The following is a 22,815-nucleotide window of genomic DNA, read 5'->3' on the forward strand; positions in this document are numbered from 1 at the left end:
AAACGCAGCCTTGATGACCAGAAGAGACTTCGTTCAACAACATTAAAAATAGTAATGCTTCCAAACTTTTGACCATGTGTGTGTGTGTATTATACATATATATTTATATTAAAATAAATGTTAATGTTATACAATGATTATAGTTCCAGGTGCACGTCATGTATTTATTAATGTAGTCATGATTAATGTACTCAGATTAAATGTAGTCATGCTGAAGTCATGCTTAAATGAGTATTTATAGTGTTTTGTACTGATTTGCGGTTCTCGGTGACACATCATCATACTTTTATGCCATTAAAATGAGAGGAAAAAAGGGGCAAAAAATGCCAGCGGAGTGAATGTTTTATTGGCACAGTATTGAGTTTCAGAGCATCTTTTATTAGTTTTAATAAGCAGCCCGTCGGTTATAAGTAGCTCTGATTCCCTCACTGATCTGTCAAAAGTCTGATTTATTCCTTTTCATTAGTTCAAGACTAGTGTTTAAATGCTTCATAAGCTCGCTTTCATATCTGCGTTTGAGACGTGCGGCAGAACGCTGGTTTGTGTGATTTATATTGGTAGGTTCTTGGCTGACCGTAGCGGCAGTGAAAGCCATGTTTCAGGCTGTGTTTGTCCTCATTAAACATTTATTTACATTTTAAAGTGTTCATACTTCAGCAGTCATATCATTACAGTTGCCCATCTCTATAACACATATAAAGCCACACGCAGCCCGACTCTGATTATAGGCTGTGGTGTCAGGCCTCGGCGTTATGAACTGAACGACGAAACGAGACTTTTCTGGGCAGTAAACTGTGATGTGTGAACTTTGACAGGTTGATGATGATGTTGCATTACAGCTGTACAATATTAACTTGAGCACGGATCATCACATGACCAGATGTACATGAGCCCTCAGTGGACGTTTGAAATGTACTGAACACACATATACATTCACTGAAATAATAAAATATACACTGATATAGTACCCAGTGCATTGTGGGATATAGTACCCAGTGCATTGTGGGGTACAGTACCCAGTGCAGTGTGCATTGCATTGTGGGAAATAGTACCCAGTGCATTGTGGGATATAGTACCCAGTGCATTGTGGGATACAGTACCTAGTGCAGTGTGCATTGCATTGTGGGAAATAGTACCCAGTGCATTGTGGGATATAGTACTCAATGCATTGTGGGATATAGTACCCAGTGCATTGTGGGATACAGTACTTAGTGCAGTGTGCATTGCATTGTGGGAAATAGTACCCAGTGCATTGTGGGATACAGTACCCAGTGCATTGTGGGATACAGTACCCAGTGCAGTGAGCATTGCATTGTGGGAAATAGTACCCAGTGCATTGTGGGATACAGTACCCAGTGCATTGTGGGATATAGTACCCAGTGCATTATGGGATACAGTACCCAGTGCAGTGAGCATTGCATTGTGGGAAATAGTACCCAGTGCATTGTGGGATATAGTACTCAATGCATTGTGGGACATAGTACCCAGTGCAGTGTGCATTGCATTGTGGGAAATAGTACCCAGTGCATTGTGGGATACAGTACTTAGTGCAGTGTGCATTGCATTGTGGGAAATAGTACCCAGTGCATTGTGGGATATAGTACCCAGTGCATTGTGGGATACAGTACTTAGTGCAGTGTGCATTGCATTGTGGGAAATAGTACCCAGTGCATTGTGGGATATAGTACCCAGTGCATTGTGGGATACAGTACCCAGTGCATTGTGGGATACAGTACCCAGTGCAGTGTGCATTGCATTGTGGGAAATAGTACCCAGTGCATTGTGGGATACAGTACCCAGTGCATTGTGGGATACAGTACCCAGTGCATTGTGGGATACAGTACCCAGTGCAGTGTGCATTGCATTGTGGGAAATAGTACCCAGTGCATTGTGGGATACAGTACCCAGTGCAGTGAGCATTGCATTGTGGGAAATAGTACCCAGTGCATTGTGGGATATAGTACCCAGTGCATTGTGGGATACAGTACCTAGTGCAGTGTGCATTGCATTGTGGGAAATAGTACCCAGTGCATTGTGGGATATAGTACTCAATGCATTGTGGGATATAGTACCCAGTGCATTGTGGGATACAGTACTTAGTGCAGTGTGCATTGCATTGTGGGAAATAGTACCCAGTGCATTGTGGGATACAGTACCCAGTGCATTGTGGGATACAGTACCCAGTGCAGTAAGCATTGCATTGTGGGAAATAGTACCCAGTGCATTGTGGGATATAGTACTCAATGCATTGTGGGATATAGTACCCAGTGCATTGTGGGATACAGTACTTAGTGCAGTGTGCATTGCATTGTGGGAAATAGTACCCAGTGCATTGTGGGATACAGTACCCAGTGCATTGTGGGATATAGTACCCAGTGCATTGTGGGATACAGTACCCAGTGCAGTGTGCATTGCATTGTGGGAAATAGTACCCAGTGCATTGTGGGATACAGTACCCAGTGCATTGTGGGATACAGTACCCAGTGCAGTAAGCATTGCATTGTGGGAAATAGTACCCAGTGCATTGTGGGATATAGTACTCAATGCATTGTGGGATATAGTACCCAGTGCATTGTGGGATACAGTACCCAGTGCAGTGAGCATTGCATTGTGGGAAATAGTACCCAGTGCATTGTGGGATATAGTACTCAATGCATTGTGGGATATAGTACCCAGTGCATTGTGGGATACAGTACCTAGTGCAGTGAGCATTGCATTATGGGAAATAGTACCCAATGCATTGTGGGATATAGTACCCAGTGCATTGTGGGATATAGTACCCAGTGCAGTGTGGGATATAGTACCCAATGCATTGTGGGATATAGTACCCCGGTGCATTGTGGGACAGAGTATCTAGTGCAGTGTGGGATACAGTACCTAGTGCAGTGTGCATTGCATTGTGGGATTTAGTACCCCCGTGCATTGTGGGACAGAGTACCTACATAGTGCAGTGTGCAATTGCATTGTGGGATACAGTGCCCAGTGTAGTACTTCATCCAAGTACCCATGCAGAGCTACATGTAGTGTGCACAGTGTGATTAGTATGCTAGTATGGCATTTTGAGCACAGCCTGAATCAGTGCAGCAGGAGCTGCAGGTGTGTGCCATCACTGGAAGCCAGAAGATCCACTGTGACTTCAACAAACACAAGTGAGTGTTTTTATCTCTACTGTGAACAACTGTGCGCGCTTCGGCTCAGGAAATGTAAAGTGTTTCCCATGTTTGTTGGGAAGTGATTGATGATGTTCCTGCAGACGGCAGGTCACTGCACGCAGGCGGCGTCACGTCATTATATCTGTGAGTTTATTTCTTAAAGGAGCAGTTCTGCCCTCATGCACTTCGTTCTTCTTAGTGTTTTTGTTAGTGCTGTGGTGTGTCTGTGTGATCAGTAACATGTGCAGTGTGTGAACATGTGTGTCCTGAGAACACGCTACACTGAATTACATTTAATCATCAAGCCTTTTTCCAAATATACAAACGAAGCAATGTCTTATCATTATTGTAATGTTGGTCTACACAGCTGTGATGTGTGATGTAGTTTTGTCTTCTGTAGAGTTGATTTATAGCTGAAGATGATCAACTTTGAGACTGTTATTGAACTGAATTGAGCAGAATAATGAAACCATTGTTTTTTTCGGAGCTCGTTGTACTTTAAATGATGAGTTTTACATCATTAACAAAGTTATTTTCCTATTATATTAATGTGAAGTAATAATGTTGTTGAGCGCTAATAAAAATAACCGTGACTTGACATGCTGCAGGTCGATGTGAACACTCAACTTTAAGACCTGGCTGTTAACATGACACCATTTTCAACAAAAAACGTATGCGTTTTGGCCGTTTATTTACATAACGACGGCGTTTTGGGCGACTGAAACACAAACTTTTGAAAATGGGTTTCAAAGTGCACGTTTTTTGAAAACTTCTGCACGTAAAGAACAAAAACATGAATCTATTGAATCTATGAAAACGATGACGTCATGCACTTGCGTATTACGTGTTCAATCTGCAGTGTTTCATCGCCATCTAGTGGCCAGGCAGCAGAACACAGCGTTTTTAGCGTAACTCAGGTGGCGTAGGCAGAAATTGTATTTTGGGTGGGCCAGTGAAAATGTGAGTGAGCCTATAGTTTTTCATAGAAAAAAAAAATACTTTAATAATAATTAACCTTAGAGAGTAGAAACATTAATTGACAAACTGCAAAAAACAGTTCGGCAAATCATCATGTTCAACCAACAGAGCTCAATAAAGGCTGGACAAACCAGTAGACAATAACTTGTCTATTTTATTCAGGCTAGTCAGCAGTGCAAGGACAGCTCACCCGAAAATAAAGTAAGCTAAAATAATAATATCGCAGTTAGATCGGCGGGTAAACCCGCGTCAGGCTGACCGGGAGAGAAGCGGCCGCCGCTAGCACCTTCTCCTGGGGTAATGAGTCTGAAGAACTGGGCTGGGTGGACTCAGTAGATGAAGGCAGTGGCGTGTCTTCTTCAAATCTTGCTTTTTAAAATAGCACATTTGTGGTGAGACAGGACAAGAAAATTGTGGGGCGTTTGATTCAGCGATAATGAGGGCACGGCCTTGATTTCGCGGTAGGGTTGTAACGGTATGAGATTTTCACTGTATGATAAAAGTCTCAGAAAATATCACGGTTTCACGGTATATTGTATTAAAAAAACATTATTTATTATTATTATAATATAATCATAAGCTACAATGACCCTAAAATGAATGAAAACAGTTTTTTTTTTGGTTGAACACATGGTTTATTAAAAAAAGTTTTTAATGAAAAAAAAGTATACCTTTTGAAAATAAGAAAGAAAAATTAAATCTCCCATTTGAACAAACATGTTTAATCAATTGAACTCATAAAACGTATTTTTATGATAGAGATAATAGAGTTTTATGAAATTAATTTTATTTCCTCAGAAATTCTGGGTTGTCTGATATATTTTTTCTGTATTCTATGATTTAATACAAATATATTATTGAAAATGCATTCAAATGAAATGTAACAGCTTTTGGTTGTGTCGGCAGATCTGCACAACAGAGGTTTACTAAATTTAAAAAAAAAAATTTTTTTTTTTATTAAATAATGGTTGAATAAACTAAAGTATTCCCACACTGCATATTTTAGCTTTTTTCGGCGGGGAAGTTTCAAGATGTCAGCGCCATATCGGGACACTGGCGGCTTCAGTTCTCTCTGATTGAAAAGAGTGAAGGGGCGCCATCTTTTTTACAGTCTATGTAAAGACGAGAGCAACAGATTGTCGACGTGGGGCTCTTGAGCTGGTGTTCATCATCAGGGCTGGTTCTGATTTCCTCGAGAGAACCGTTTTTAGCTCCAGTCATTATTCTGAGATCTTGAAAAGTCCAGTCAGAATATTTCAGCCTCATGAATGCATTACTGACAGATCCCATAAAGCTGTGATGATTTGCGTTGTGTGTGTGAGTTAACGTCCCTCATTGATGGATCACCTTCTCAGAGTGCTGAAACATGTGGTCTGTGTGTGTGTACCCCCGAAAACCATCAGAATGAAGGAGTCGGGCCTGAATGATTCACTCCTCAGCAAAGTCCAAGAACTATAGTACTGCGAGCTTCAGGGTCGGCGCCAGCCGCGACGCGAGTGTTTTTTGCTAGTTTCAGCTCGACGCAGTTTTCATTCTCGCGTCCTACGCCACGTCGTTTAAAGGATAATTCCGGTATTTAGCACTTTGAGTCTAGTTTCTAGTTTGTTTTGGATGAATTCGAGTGGTGGGACACAGACATTTTGACGATGGGTCCTGTCTCGACTCTTTTAGACTCTTTGATTCGCGACCGTTTCAGAGTGTCTGTTGATCGGCATGCACAAACATGTCCTTAATACAACCCTTAACGTTCGTTTTCAAAACTGTGTAACTCGCCGAGTGGTTAGTGGTGTTCGTTGATGATTAAAAACAAATATATCGGCGCAAGGTATCATTTCAATCTGTTTTTTTTCTTTGCTATTGTGGAACTATTTTTTCAGATACATCACAACTGCGGATAAACTTCCGCTCGATAATAGCACACCCGCTGTAGCGCAGTAATATCAACGAATAACACGACAGAAACGTTATTCGTTTCTGAATATTTCTATAATTTTCTGTAATTTCTATAACAGAACCGGAAGACAATACAAGGTTGAATAAAGTCATAGTTTTTGTTATTTTTGGACCAAAATGTATGAACGGAGCTTAGCGTCATTAGTGACATCATTTTCATTTTTGGGTGAACTAACGTTAACCCTTTAAGCGTTTTGTCCTTCCCTCATATTTAAAATGTTTATAAATATGAAGTTATGTTGGTTTAACTTGTGTATGGTCATTAAACTTTTGGACATTACTGTATATCTCAAACTACTACAACAACAACATTAAACACCTTCAGTAGGCTATTTTAAGGAAGTTTTCAATCTGAGTTTGAGCTTCTGAAAGTTATAACAGAACGACAAGGGGAAACATTATTATGATATAATTTTTTACATTTTATTTCTTGATTGATACTCCTATACACGGTGCATATGTACAATAATAAGTTATATATACACTTGAATGGTTGTATTAGTTGCATTGATCCAGGTGCTCTGCCATAAACGTGTTGATGAGGTTGACGTGGCCTTTACGAGGTTTAACATAAAATAAAACATTGATACTCTATACAGATATATAAGTGTGGGTCATGAGGAAGGGAAAACAACAAACATGATGCAACGACTGACTATGGTGATTCTTTGGGAAACTGGAGACCTGCTCCATCTCTGACATCCAAACAACAGTTGAATTTCCAACAAAATGTCTAATTCTACCTTTCCGAGTGATTAAGTGAAAATCATGAGCTGTGTGGAACACGTTAAGCAGGCATATAATGGCACAAAGTAATTAAACATTGTTACAGAGTGGCAGATCATTAAAACAGGGTCACCCGCGGCTCACCGGAGACTTTTCCCCTGGTTTCTACCTTTCGCATGCAGTTAAACTTTTACACAGCCGCCTCGGCTTCCCATCGACACTTTATGGCTTTTCTGTTTGGATTATTAGTTAATGAGGTGCTGGAAATCACAGGCACTTTGAGTCATAAACCTCCAATTCCAGACAATTAGTCCCAGCAGCAGCGGTTAGCCCCAACACACACACACACACACACACTCTCTCATACACACACTGTTCCACAGATTTATGTTTGTGTCAGTCTGACATGCAGTTCATTGAGTCCATATTGTGATTGAGACTGAAGCAGATAGTGAGTTTAGATGTGGGTCAGAAACACACACACACACACACAACGCAACGACATGTGACGTGTGTGTTAAACAGCTTTCTTCAGGTCTGTGACATTAATGCAAGACACTACAGGCTAAACCATTGCTTTTACATGCACTGCTCAAGTCTTGAGGAAAGAAAACATCCAAAATACACATTTTATGTTTATTTTATTGCACTTTATCTATGTGCGTCTATAGGTCTACGTTTCAGTCCGCATCTTTAAATGCGGTGAGAAATCTCCACTCGATGTTACAAATCTATATTCTGAAGGTTTGTTCATATATCAGTCGGCTGATTTATACAATATTTTACTCCTACAAACATAATAAAATGTATTTTCTTCTGTTGACAGTGTTATCTGATTTCTGATGAAAAGAGAAATCCAGAATCCCGTCTTTAAAAACCTTTAACTGTAATATTTCAACGCAAATTAGAGCATTTTTAATTAGACAATGCCTCATTTGCATATTTAAATTTGGTTTACTTAAAATGTTATGAATAAATATAAAGTAATAATAATAAAAAATGTGTTGCTTTTGCACAATAAACAGTTTCCTGATGATGATGATGTTTGAGGCGCGTGTTTTAAACATAACATTTCAGAGAAGAAAACTTGTACTACACAACAGTTTTCTTAATTTTCTGATAACTCATAATTGACTTTTTGTCCATTTTGACTTTCATAATTTGAACTTAGTATGTAAATTATGACTTTTATATCATAATTTACACTTTTCATTTAAATCTGTATGGCTGGATCTATTAGTTAACGTGTTTTACCCTCTTCACCTGTAGTGTCTTGCCTTAAAACACACATTACAACAGATCCAGACCTCGAACACACTCTCTCCAGACTGTTCTTGCAGTAAAAGTGAGATGTCGGGACCGTAGAAGAGTGTTTTGTTGTGTTACTGAACGTCCACTTCAGTCAGAAACACACTGACCGGTTCAGGTGTGGTCCAGATCTGATTCTTCATGTATTTGGATTCATCTCATTTCGAGTCTTTATAGCCATTTCCAAAATCTTTTTCGTCAGCACATGACCAATTAATACTAGAACTTACTTTTTCTATTCTATACTATTCAATTATTATTATTTTTTTTCTGATTTAAAAAAGGAAGAAAAAAATAACCTTGCTACTGTGCTAGACGAACTGAGACTTGTTACATCACTTGTATTGTAACAGAGTACTGTCCTCATTTGTTAGTCACTTTGTGTGTGTGTCAAACGCTGGTGCGACGGGATTCAGGGTGTGAATGTGTCCGCCGCTGTCCTCCGGGCCCTGAGGATGTTGTCTTTATGTGTGTGCGTCAGACACTAGCGCAGCGGGACGTCAGCGTGTGATGGTGTCCTGATGCAGGGCCGCTGTTCTCCGGGCCCGCGAGGATGTCTGAGCACAGGGACTCGACGGCGTCCAGCCGCTGGATCTGCACGAGGCGGGTCAGCAGGTCCGGGATGCTGTAACCCGCGGTGCTGACGCGGTCGAAGAGCTGCATGCCGTCGCTCATGCCCCCGATCTCGTCCCGCTTCAGCCCGAAGCTCTCCGCCAGGTGCCGCCACGTCTTCACCACCGCTTTATCTGCGCTGTAGGTGGAGCTCAGCATCCGGCTGGTGCGCTCCAGACAGTCGAACGGCAGCTCCGTCGGGCTCAGACCTGCAAGATCAACACCATCATCAGAGTAAAACACTTAAAGGGTTAGTTCACCCAAAAATGAAAATTCTGTCAGTATTTACTCACCCTCATGTTGTTCCAACCCCGTAAGACCTTCGTTCATCTTCGCAACACAAATTAAGATATTTAAGATATTAAGATCGCTCCTGCATACTAGTCCATAGGCTTCTTGAGGGAATGACAATTGATGGCCTCAAAGTCATTAAAGACATCGTTAAAATCATAAAGGCTAGATGTGTTACGGCGGAGTTTCCATCGTCATCACCGGCGGCCATCTTGTCACAGACAAGCTGATGTAAGATGAGTGGTCAGCACGAACACAAATACTCTTATCTCATTGAAATCTTGACGGATTTACAAACGGTTTGGTTTCTTACAAACGTTATCAACGTGGCTATAATTATCTGGATGATTATTTATTTATACATTTATTATTCATAAGTATGCAGTGTCATAACTACATCTCTGACGTTTACAACAAAACAAACCGTTTGAAAATCGGTAGAAAATTGAGCAAGTTATGGTCATTTAAATAGTACGTGTACCATTAACACAATGTTACGAGTGAGCGAGCTGCCTGTGACAAGATGGCCGCCAGGTGCAGACGTCAACCTCCATTGGCCAGCAATGTGGACGACATATCTAGCCTTTATATAGATATCTATGGTAAAAATAGTCCAAGTGACTACAGGGGCTCAATCTTAACTTTATCAAACGACGAGAACACTTTTTGTGCTCAAAAAACAACAAAAATAAGGACTTTATTTCAACTATTCGTTTATTTCTCCCTCTGTGCGAGTCAGGTTACTAGTTTAATAGCGTAAGCTTCTGTTATTGTACGTCACACGCATCACACACATGACCAGCGTCGGCCAATAGTGAGCCTACGTGTGACGTATCTTTACGCAATCACACTACGTTAACTGACTACAGGCCCATGGAGAAGGAAGTGAATAGTTGAAATAAAGTCGTTATTTTTGTTGTTTTTGCGCACAAAAAGTGTTCTCGTCGTTTGATAAACTTAAGATTGAGCCCCTGTAGTCACTTGGACTATTTTAACGATGTCTTTAATGACTTTTCGAGGCCAGCAAGAGCCATTCCCTCAAGAAGCCTATGGACTGTATGCAGGAGCGATCTTAATATCTTAAATATCTTAATTTGTGTTGCGAAGATGAACGAAGGTCTTACGGGGTTGGAACAACATGAGGGTGAGTAAATACTGACAGAATTTTCATTTTTGGGTGAACTAACCCTTTAAATATGAATCTTCATGATTTAGTGTATTGTTTAATATAGAGTGGTGTAAACTGTATTTGTCCCGGTGGATGAACACAAATCGGCCTCCGAGCTGCAGATGAAGTGTGTAGTGAGTGTGTGAGTGTGTTTGCAGCGCAGTAGTGTCACACACTCACCGTCCGCAACACTGCAGGCTTTAGTGTACAAGTCCAAGATCTTTTTCCTTCTGCTGTGAATCTGCGGAAACAGGGAATGTTTGATCAGGGGAAGTCCTCCACACACACACACACACACACACACACGTAGAGCTCAGCATATACTTCATACTTCTCAAACATTCATTCTCTTAACATCCATAACGAATAGGGTTGGGTATCTTTTGAATTTGAACGATTCTGATTCCGATTCCTTGTTTCGATTCCGGTTCCTAACGATTCTCGATTCCGATTCTTTTAAGAGGCAGGGTCAAAAAAGTTTAGCTAACCTTGCTAACCAACGGCCTTTCTGAAGGAAATACTCCTTCTGTCACAAATTTTGCATTTTGCTGAGATTTCGTTATTTTTAGAAAAGTGAAGACCGCCGACGTAAGTAAGCTACTCGTGTTATGCCAACACTTCCGGTAGACGCTTCTTCGTTGGTGTTGTTCAGCGGTTTCTTCTTCCGCTCGGCGGACTGTGAATATCGAAACTAGGATTTGAAATTTTAACTTTTGAACGATTCCGGGAAAAACGAAAATCGATACCCAACCCTAATAACGAAATTATGACAACATAATAAACTGACGAAAGTTAAAATGATGTGTTAGTCGAGACCCATGTTGAATCAAAATTATGAGATAAAATTATGAAATCCAGAAAAAAACTGAAAGTCGTAATTTCAACTTGAATGTCAATTTTTGCAAAAAATTATGTCAAAATCACAATTTTGACTCAGTTTTGACTTAGTATACCAATTTTGACTAACTGTCATAATTTCAACTTAAAGGGATACTCCCCTTTTTTGGAAATAGGCTCATTTTACCACACCCCCAGAGTTAAACAGTCGGGTTTTACCGTTTTCGAATCCATTCAGCCGATTTTCCGATATTTAGAAGAATATCAGTAACCAGACAGTTTCTGGTCCCATTGACTTCCATAGCTACATAGAGTATCCCTTTAATGTCAATTAGGACATTTGATCATAATTTACACTTCATCTTAGTTTTGACTCATCTCTCATAATTGACTTTTTGTCCATTTTGACTTTCATAAGTTGAATTTAGTGTGTCATAATAATGATTAAGTATGTAAATTATGACTTTTTATATATTAATTTAGACTTTTCATTTAATTTTTAGACTCTTCTCTCATACTTTGATTTTGAATGTCATAATTTAAATTGTCATTTCAACTTGTCAAGTTTTACCTTTTATCTAAATTTCGACTCTAACCCCATAATCCACTTTAGTATGTCATGATTATGACTGATGTCAATTTCAAGTGTGTGTCATAATTATGAATTTGTGCATCATAATTCAGACTGTCAGTGTTGACTTAGTATGTCAATATAATCTTTGAATGTCAATTTCGATTTTTTTCAATGAATTTATTTCCCAATTTTGACTTTTTTACCCTCAATTTCGACTGCCGTAATTTCTTTAAAAAAAAAATTAAACTTTTAATTGCATTAATTTTAGACTTCATGTAAGTTCCAACTCTTCTCTCATAACTGACTTGGTCATAATTACAGCTTAGTAAATCATAATTACGATTTGTCCATTTTGACATTTCATGTCAATTTCAACTTAGCATGTCATAATTATGTTTTCTGTCAGATTTGACTTAGCATGTCATCTTCGTCTTTGAATTTCAAAACTTTGTCATGAATTCAGATATTACCTAAAGTATAATAGAGTTATCTGAAGTAATTTTACTTCTCCAATATATGTATCTTGACTTCATGCACTGAATATTCCTGTGTGTGTGCACTGACCCCGGTGGCTCTGCTGCAGTTGTTGTTGTTGTTGTTGATGGTGTGTGTGGAGCAGGTTTTGTCGCGTGTGAGATGCACCAGAGACAGAAGGCACAGGTCCGCGGCGCCCTGCTTGTCCTGCGCTTGTTCCTCGTCGCTGTCGATGCTGCGACTCAAGAGCTGCTCGTTCTCAGACGACGCGTCGTTCTCACTGCAACAGAACAAGCGACAGTGTTTCAGACGACCACACACACACACTAAACCTGTCATGTTCTCTTGCGTTCGGGTGCTGGTGTGTGTGTGTGTGTGTGAGACGCTTTTGGAGGGAATTAAAGCAAATCATTCTGAATTTCTGACTCCAGCGTTTCAGAAACACCAAACCAAAATTCGAGACGCTGCGATGCCATTGGTCCGCTGGTTACTCCAGTTATCCAATCACAGCCTCGTTTTTTGCTGATGTGAAACGTACCCTAAATTATAGAATGACTCATTTACTAATTACATCTGCTATTATTATTTATTTATCAGTCCTTCCAGAAAAACGCTGAGTTTTTTTGTGATTGTTGCGGGCAAAAATTGATTGATTACGCGGCCCATTTTCTTTAAAAATGCGATGGAATATGCGGGATATTTATGCAATTTTATGCGATGAAATTGCAGGAATTTGCAAAAATTGAGGAAACTTGCAAAAATTGTGGTTTGATGAAAAAGAGAAAAAAGTTATTCCCCCAACATCCTGTTCTCACTAGGCTAGTGTAAGAGTCATTTCTTATTACTTCCTTTGATAAGCAAGCATCATAGAAAGTGCTGGGAATATTTAATTTCTCATCTTGTTTTATTTCAGACTGTAACGAGTGTAAATAAGGTGTGGCCCCTTTAAGACCTGCGCGCTCCCTGTTGAACTCTCTGCAGTGTTATTATGTGTGCGTGTAATTTCTGATTGATAATACTTCTTTTATCTTATGTTGTTTATTAAGTAACGATGTGACAGTAGAACGTGTGACAGACAGTTATACGAGTTCGATTTGTGAGATGTCAATCGCCTCCGTGAGTCTGTCTGGCGTCGCGTAATTGCGTCACTTCATAACGTTCCCATGGAAACAGGGGGAAATGGCTGCTCTTGTGTGAAGCAAACGCAACATTTTTCAACTTTCTGCTAAGATACATGTGACTTTTTTTGCAACGAAAATGCGAGGATATGAAATTATGCAAACCCCGCATATTTAGCACGGAAATCTGCAATTTATGCAGCGAAAGTGCGACGTATTTGAAAAAAATGCGGCCCCCGCATAAATATGCGGACTTTGGCTGATTTTGCATTGAATTCAGCGATCGCATAATCGCGTTTTTCTGGAGGGACTGATTTATTTGTAATGTTAATATTAACTAATGCATCATCTAATGGTAACACTTCAGAATAAGTTGATGTTGGTTAATGAATGATTATTTACATTATTGTGATGTCATTCCTCTGAGTAAGACTGATGAAGAGCCTGATCCTCTTCTTCTTGTGGTGTATCTGCTCTGACTAGCCTGTTGTTTCCAGATCCCCGGAAGAGCCTCCGAACACAAAGACGGCTCAGAGACGCGCACAGAACGTCATTGTTTTCAGACACTCGATACACTCGCTGGTTTGGCTCACGTCTATAACACTCATATATTAGATCATCTAGTAATGCAGGTCTCATTTAACTAGCGTTTAGTTCACGAGACCCTCACGACGCCGTATTAATATAATGTTAACAAAACATTTAAAATGCTAACTTTGATATGACATGAATAGTCTTGGACCCAAAGCACAGACAATAGAGACACCAGAATAACAATATTCATGAATCTGAAGCTGAAAACACACAATTATTATGCTTGAACTGTATTTAAAATAATGTAAGCCACTTATTACTGGTAACATCAGACATTTGGCATTATCATGACACATTGCATTATTATACATCATATTAAACATTACTTATAGTACTCTGAAAACTTACATTTTTCTCACAGTTATTTTTATTAGGGTGAACTATCCACGTTTGTATTGCGATATATTGGAGTTTTCAAGCTTCTGCTGCGCCTCTGAAAAGGTTTGAGGCGTAAAGGTGTCATCTTATGTTTTTGAAGCAGAAGTATTTCCACCTGGCGGTGTTTGGCTGCGCCGCCGCGTAATTATCACACGCTTGATTGTGTTTGTCTGAGATAAAGATGAAGATCTCCTCAGGCTGGATCTGTGTTCATCGCCCTCATCCGTGTGTGAGACACATAATGTTTCCAGTCCGCCTCGCTGCTCAAACACGTCTTGCGGTGGCGGAGAGACTGGCACATTGTGTGCGATCCGAGGCCTTTAAAGGTGTAGTTCACTTTTCAAAACACTTTTGCTGATAATTTCCTCACCCCCATGTCATCCAAGATGTCCATGTCTTTCTTTCTTCAGTTGAAAAGAAATTAAGGTTTTTGATGAAAACATTCCAGGATTTTTCTCCATTTAATGGACTTCAATGGGGTCCAAACGGTTCAAGGTCCGAATCAGAGTTTCAGTGCAAACTGTTCAAAGGGCTTTAAACGATTCCAGACGACGAATAAGGGTCTTATCGAGCGAAACGATCGGTCATTATAAAAATAAATAATTATTTAGAAAAAAAGAATAATTTGCTGATGCGTGTTTGTGACTTTGAATCTTTTTTCGAGTCATTTGGTTAATTCAGCGAACGAAATGACTCGAAAAAAGATTCGTTCATTTTGATGAACGAGTTCGAACAGGAGAGTCACGAACGCACATCACAGAACAGAGCAAGGCGACCATTTGAGCTTATAAAACTTACACTTTTGTATTTATTTTTGTAATGACCGCCCGTTTCACTTGATAAGACCCTTATTCATCGTCTGGAATCGTTTAAAGCCCTTTGAAGCTGGACTCAAACTCTCATTAGGACCTTGAACCATTTGGACCCCATTGAAGTCCATTATATGGAGAAAATCCTGGAATGTTTTCATCAAAAACCTTAATTTCTTTTCGACTGAAGAAAGAAAGACATGGACATCTTGGCTGACATGGGGGTGAGTAAATTATCAGCAAAAGTTATTTTTTTTTTTTAAGTGAACTACTCCTTTAAAGGGGCAGTCTGTAAGATGACAACTAGTGGTCGAAATTAGGGATGCACCGGATGTTTGGTTACTGAAATTATTCGGCCGAAAACAGCAAAAAAAGCACTTTCAGTGTTTGGCCGAATAAGTCCGAATAAGTTTTACCAAATGATGCATTTGATGAAGCATTCATATATTAACTGTAAACTGCAAAAGTAGGCTTATATCAATAGGACAGTTTGTTGTTGTAGTCAGAGTTACATTCTTTCAGCAGTCAGTTATTATACGCCTATAGGCTTTTCCAGAAGGAGGGCTTCAAAGATGGCCAAATAAAAATATAGCTTTTATTTTATTTATTTATTTATTTTTATTTTGTTGAAAATTTTATTTTGCTTTTTTCAAATACAATAACTGACATAAGACACAACATAAAGAAGACAGCAGCAACAACTACAGAACGACAACAACAAAAGAAAGGAGAAAAAAAAATAATAATAAAAAAATATATATATATAATAATAAACGAAAAAGGGAGATACAATGTTATTACTTATTTATTTATTTATTTATTTTAAAGGGACTGTGTACTTTTTAGGTATTTTATTATCCAAAATCAATATTTTTATTCATAAATGAAAGTTAAATAAATTAAAAGTCAGCAAGTGTATACAGACTCACCTCTTCACTGGTTTTGGAGACGAAGGCTTGAGCTTATCAAATTCATCCTTCTCTGCAAAGATCACAACGTTTTCTGGAAAGACAGTGATTAAAGATCAGCGACGTTCTCAATCATCTCAGATCAGATCAAGAACATGAAAAGGGCCAAAATATTAGCATGAGAACTATATTACCAATGTTAATGTGAAAGGATGAAATATCATGGTGGAAAATAGAGCTGCATGATTTGGGAAAAAATGTAATTGTGATTTTTTTTTTTCTGATAAATTTAGAATTTTGTGCAATTAAAAAACAACCTGTTTGTCGAGCTGCTCAATTTGGCCAAAATGTTGTGATAAAATGTATATCAATTTGGTTATAAAATAACAACAATAATAATAATGTTACTTATAATAATAATAATAATGTTAATAATAATCTTAATAATACTGTTAATAATAATATTCATAATGTTCATAATAATACAATAAAAATAATGTTCATAATATTAACAATCATTTTTAAAAATAATAATGATGTTGATAATAATAATAATAATAATCATGAATATTATTATCATCATTATTAAAAAATATATAAATGATATTACTATTGCAATATTTCACTGTAAAATAAAAAAAAAGAATATATAATATATCGAACACGTCATTGGATCATGAGCGTGTACCGGTAAATGAACACGGTGCTTTATTCTGAAAAACACTGTGCATATATTTATTAAATTGCAGCTGTAGTAATTTAATAGTTGTATCAAGCAATATCATGAGTCTGGTTTTATTTTGATTAATCATGCAGCCCTAATGAATATCAACATTTAAAAAGGACAAATTCACCAGAAACAGCGCTGAAAGTTAAAGAGTAAAGCAAAAGAATAGCAGATTCAGAAGGAATGTTAAAGTCACAATATTAATCCGGTTTCAGACGGGATGAGCGAACACCTCCTGTACAGGCGTTAATCCCCACGCTAATCCCACCGGATATTCTCGGCTAAGCCACTTATAATAATAATAATAACAGAATGCATGTGCGATCGGCTCATGTACTCGCAGCTGTAATGCGGACGTCCACTTCACAGAGGAGAACACAACATTTATTAGCTTTAGTTCACTCAGACTTTAATGTGTTGGTGCGTAAACAGCTTATATTTTTATGCATAAAAGAATGCATAATTCATGCATACAACTCCAATGAACATATTTTAACTGGACGGCACTGCTGTTAATGCAAAAAGACAAGTTTTTATTCAGAGAAATGTTACACCGATGGATTTAAGAATGCATTTTTTTGTCTTAAAATTACTTTATTTCTTTATTCACACTGGTTTTTACGGTACGGAGGCGTATTGCATTCACTTGAAGAAAAAAAATCTACTCTGTTTTTCTAAATTAACGAGTTAATTTTTCATGAGAAAAAAAATCGCTCTGTTTTTCTGAATGAATGAGTTAATTTTTCATGGATTTTTTTTTTTTTGCTCTGTTTTTCTGAATTAACGAGTTAATTTTTCATGAGAAAAAAAAGTTTTTGGTCTGTTTTTCTGAATTAATACGGTGGCGTATTGCATTCACTTGAAGAAAAAAAAAATCTACTCTGTTTTTCTGAATTAACGAGTTAATTTTTCATGAGAAAAAAAATTGCTCTGTTTTTCTGAATTAATGAGTTAATTTTTCATGAGAAAAAAAATGTGCTCTGTTTTTATGAATTAACAAGTTAATTTTTCATGAGAAAAATTTTTTTTGCTCTGTTTTTCTGAATTAATGAGTTAATTTTTCATGAGAAAAAAAAAATTTGCTCTGTTTTTCTGAATTAACGAGTTAATTTTTCATGAGAAAAATTTTTTTGCTCTGTTTTTCTGAATTAATGAATTAATTTTTAATGGAATTTTTTTTTTTGCTCTGTTTTTCTGAATTAACGAGTTAACGAAAACAGCAAAAATAAATTTTCTCATGAAAAACTAACTCATTAATTCAGAAAAACAGAGCAAAAACTTTTTTCTCATGAAAAATTAACTCATTAATTCAGAAAAACAGAGCAAAAACTTTTTTTCTCATGAAAAATTAACTTGTTAATTCAGAAAAACAGAGTAGATTTTTTTTTCTTCAAGTGAATGCAATACGCCTCCGTAGGTTTCGCCATTAATATTAATTAAAAAAATTATAAATAATAATAAAGTGTGCTATGTATTTCAACTCATTTACACAGAGAACAATAACTATAACAATAACAATATTAGTCTTATTTTATCGTTCATCAGCTGGAAAAAAATTGTTTCTCTGTGCAGTTTTCATAATTGAAGTGTGGACTGATTCGAGCGACTGATTGATCACTAAACGAGTGCAGTGACAGTGAGTGAAACTGACATTTCTGACATGTAATTTTGAGGTTTTTTTCTCCAGGATGAATGTATAGACGTGTAGCCGTCGGCGAGAACGCTACATTCGTGATTATCCCTCTATGATGAGCATGTTTTTAGTGTGTGTTGTTGCAGTTTGAGCATGAAAAAGTCAGCGGGAGTTCTTCTCTATGAGTATCAGTGTTTCTGAACTCCTGAAACGCCTCCATAGTAGTCTTGAGTTTCAATATTCTCACAATAATATCAATATCAACACAATATTCCTCATTATAATAATTCATGCTCAGAATAAAGGGGCGGGGCCTGGTTGAGTTAGTAAGTAGTGTGTTGAAACCAAATGAATCTCTCTCTTGAATCCAACACGGAAGTGACTTAAACTGCAGTTCAACGACTGGCCACTAGAGGCCGGCAATCCCATAGACCTGCATGTTAAAACACCCAACTTTACAGCAGAAACAAATGTGTTTACAGTCTGGTATTAGCTATATCGCTAATGTTGCCCTTCATGACGACTGTGAGGGGGGTGGATTTTTTTCTAACTCATCCGTTTAAATTGTATTAAGCCTTAAAGTTCTGCATAATTAGGGGTGTGGCCACTTGAGTGACAGGTGGATTGCCGCTGATGTCACTACTAGACGTTTGCCTGCTGTCTGTTTGCGTCACCTCAGCTAATTGGCCTTTTTGCTCATTTTCGAGTGACGCGCTGCCAAGATGGCGACGGCCGGCTCCGCCCACTTTAGGCTTCAAAAATGCTCTTCAGAAACCAACGGCTGACGTCACGGACACTACATCCATATTTTTTTACAATCTATGGTTGAAACTGGGGGTTATAGCAAGGGGCGGGACATCTCAAACACACTCGTGCTCGACCAATCAGAGCACAGTGTGCTTTTCAGAAGGAGGGGCTTCACAGAGACAGGAAGTAAACAGAGCGTTACTGACAGACTGGAAAGAGAGGAGCCGCAACAATGGAGAATATGAGGAAAATAATCAACATTCAAGCAGAAAAGTTTTATTTTAGCACTTTAAGACCTGAAGATGTCGCCCGGACTGTCAAACGAAGCCCTCTCTCACCTTGAACCTCTTTCTTCTCCTCTTGCTTGTTTGTTTGGGCTTCCACGGTCTTTATTATTTGTCCAGAGCAGCATGCTGGGAAATAAACGTGTTTGGTTAGCTTCACAACACACTGTTGTTCATTTCACAACTGGAGCAATAAGAAAGAGTTTGAAATATGGCAATGATCAAGTAAATGTAGAGCAGAAAGCCTCAAACTGTGGTCAGAGCTTCCCTGCGGATCAACACACATCATTCATGAGGAACGCTGAGAGACACACACGATGGATTCAAGAGAAACGCACTACTAAATAATGACAGTATTGTCTTTTTAGAGTTGCAGAATTTGAATTTGTGTCATATTTGATGGTTTGCATCATTGATTCCCAACGTTTATTTCCACGAAGCTGCTTTGAAGCGAAGCAAATGTTGTGAAAGCCAAATTTTACACTGTAATAATGATCTTAATTAAAAAGGCTGATAATTAGTTGATGGTAAGTTAAGTAAAACTGTATAAGATCTAATGGGACATTTCATGCAATTTTACAGTAAAATATTGTTAAATGCACAGGTTTGATTAGTTTTGTACATTAAGGCTTTATTACACAGATTCTGTTGTTAAATTAATATTTGTTGCAACTTTGATTCATCAGTAGATATTACTGGGGAATTTTTAATATTAAGAAGATTTTAGTAATTTAGTATAATAACATTATTTGAGTTAATGAAATGATTTCCTCTGCATGACTGTGTGTAGCGATCTAACCTTGTCCGTTGGGTTTGGCCTTCAGGATGTAGAACATAATGATCATCACTATAGCGATGGCCATGATGAAGATGGTGGACATTGCGATGATGAGGGCCGTTGCTAGATGACCTTGTCCTGTTGGATCTGGAACACAGTAAATAATTCGATGTAGTTCTGAATTATTGTTTATTCTGATATTATTATTAATACTGAATGTTGCAGCTGCTTTATTAAAGGTGCAGTGTGTAATATTTAGGAGGATCTGTTGACAGAAATGCTAAAAATGACACACTGCACCTTTAAAGCAATTAGGCTGGATGTTACAGGGATTTTAAATCTGCTACATTTATATAAAACAGAACGATCCATGTCGTCGGAGATCATGTGATCAGTAATTTCCCAGCATGCCTTTACCTTTCTCCGGCTGCTGGAATACAGTGGTGCTGCTGGACGGCACACTGGGAGCTTGACCCGATGATGGTGGGGTGGATCGCATGCCTTTAAAACAACAAGAGAGTTACAGGTTCAATAACATCACATAAAGAGTCAGCTCCTGAGACTGGCTGATCTATAGGTGTAAAAGAAGACATGCTTTAAATGTCATTCGGTTTTGTTGAGAGATTTAAATATCGTTCGGTTTTGTTCAAGTCAGAGATTTAAATGTTGTTCGGTTTTGTTCAAGTCAGAGATTTAAATGTTGTTCGATTTTGTTCAAGTCAGAGATTTAAATGTTGTTCGGTTTTGTTCAAGTCAGAGATTTAAATGTTTTTTGGTTTTGTTCAAGTCAGAGATTTAAATATCGTTCGGTTTTGTTCAAGTCAGAGATTTAAATGTTGTTCGGTTTTGTTCAAGTCAGAGATTTAAATGTTGTTCGGTTTTGTTCTAGACAGAGATTTAAATATCGTTCGGTTTTGTTCAAGTCAGACATTTAAATGTTTTTCGGTTTTGTTCTAGTCAAAGATTTAAATATCGTTCGGTTTTGTTCAAGTCAGAGATTTAATGTTTTTCGGTTTTGTTCTAGTCAGACATTTAAATATCGCCCAGTTTTGTTCAAGTCAGAGATTTAAATGTCGCCCGGTTTTGTTCAAGTCAGAGATTTAAATATCGTTCGGTTTTGTTCAAGTCAGAGATTTAAATGTTTTTCGGTTTTGTTCCAGTCAGAGATTTAAATATCGTTCGGTTTTGTTCAAGTCAGAGATTTAAATGTTGTTCGGTTTTGTTCAAGTCAGAGATTTAAATGTTGTTCGGTTTTGTTCAAGTCAGAGATTTAAATGTTTTTCGGTTTTGTTCAAGTCAGAGATTTAAATGTTTTTCGGTTTTGTTCCAGTCAGAGATTTAAATGTTGTTCGGTTTTGTTCTAGTCAGAGATTTAAATATCGTTTCGGTTTTGTTCAAGTCAGACATTTAAATGTTTTTCGGTTTTGTTCTAGTCAGAGATTTAAATATCGTTCGGTTTTGTTCAAGTCAGACATTTAAATGTTTTTCGGTTTTGTTCAAGTCAGAGATTTAAATATCGCCCAGTTTTGTTCAAGTCAGAGATTTAAATGTCGTTCGGTTTTGTTCTAGTCAGAGATTTAAATATCGCCCAGTTTTGTTCAAGTCAGAGATTTAAATGTCGTTCGGTTTTGTTCAATTCAGAGATTTAAATATCGCCCGGTTTTTTTCAAGTCAGAGATTTAAATATCGCCCGGTTTTGTTCAAGTCAGAGATTTAAATATCGCCCGGTTTTGTTCAAGTCAGAGATTTAAATATCGCCCAGTTTTGTTCAAGTCAGAGATTTAAATGTCGTTCGGTTTTGTTCTAGTCAGACATTTAAATATCGTTCGGTTTTGTTCAAGTCAGAGATTTAAATATCGTTCGGTTTTGTTCAAGTCAGAGATTTAAATATCGTTTGGTTTTGTTCAAGTCAGAGATTTAAATGTCGTTCGGTTTTGTTCTAGTCAGAGATTTAAATGTCGTTCGGTTTTGTTCAAGTCAGAGATTTAAATGTCGTTCGGTTTCGTTCTAGTCAGAGATTTAAATGTCGTTCGGTTTTGTTCTAGTCAGAGATTTAAATATCGTTTGGTTTTGTTCAAGTCAGAGATTTAAATGTCGTTCGGTTTCGTTCTAGTCAGAGATTTAAATGTCGTTCGGTTTTGTTAAAGTCAGAGATTTAAATGTCGTTCGGTTTCGTTCTAGTCAGAGATTTAAATGTCGTTCGGTTTTGTTCAAGTCAGAGATTTAAATGTCGTTCGGTTTCGTTCTAGTCAGATATTTAAATGTCGTTCGGTTTTGTTCAAGTCAGAGATTTAAATGTCGTTTGGTTTCGTTCTAGTCAGAGATTTAAATGTCGTTCGGTTTTGTTCTAGTCAGAGATTTAAATGACGCCCATATTTTTTTTCCCGATAAGAGATTTGAATGTTTTTTTCTTCCTAGTAAAAAATATAGAGTATGGCTTTCATTTCAGTCAGTAAAGTTTCTGATTTCAGGCAGAATTACCATCATGCGATGTCATTCTTAACTGTAGTTGAAAATTACTTAGTTTTTCTTCATTTTAAGTGGATGATAGAGTATAATTTGTTGCAGCATGGCATTAACTGTATAACAATCCAACATTATATATGGCACTCTAATAGTCTTAATGGCCTCAAACACAAATCTGTCTCTTTAAAAGTGTTTAAATCTACCGGATGAGTGTTTTCAGCTACACAAGTATTGATTTAATTATGACCAGCTGATCTGAAAAGCAAACAGCTCCCACACGAACGGCACAATTTGTCAAAG

General features: G+C 37.7%; 1 protein-coding gene across 1 annotated transcript in view; it reads right to left on the bottom strand.

The window, feature by feature from the left end:
* Positions 1-6,500: 6,500 nt before the first annotated feature.
* Positions 6,501-22,815, bottom strand: part of edar (ectodysplasin A receptor) — a 50,159-nt gene continuing 33,844 nt past the window's right edge. The window contains exons 6-12 of the mRNA XM_039669990.2: positions 20,467-20,550; positions 20,071-20,196; positions 19,326-19,400; positions 15,902-15,974; positions 12,164-12,353; positions 10,369-10,429; positions 6,501-8,938 (exon numbers count right to left, since the gene is read on the bottom strand). Coding sequence (XP_039525924.2) covers positions 8,595-8,938; positions 10,369-10,429; positions 12,164-12,353; positions 15,902-15,974; positions 19,326-19,400; positions 20,071-20,196; positions 20,467-20,550 — 953 coding nt within the window. The 3' untranslated portion in view covers positions 6,501-8,594. The remainder of the gene's footprint in view (positions 8,939-10,368; positions 10,430-12,163; positions 12,354-15,901; positions 15,975-19,325; positions 19,401-20,070; positions 20,197-20,466; positions 20,551-22,815) is intronic.

The sequence above is a fragment of the Pimephales promelas genome, chromosome 7 (genome assembly GCF_988280905.1).
Source record: "Pimephales promelas chromosome 7, fPimPro1.hap1.1, whole genome shotgun sequence".
NCBI lineage: Eukaryota > Metazoa > Chordata > Actinopteri > Cypriniformes > Leuciscidae > Pimephales > Pimephales promelas.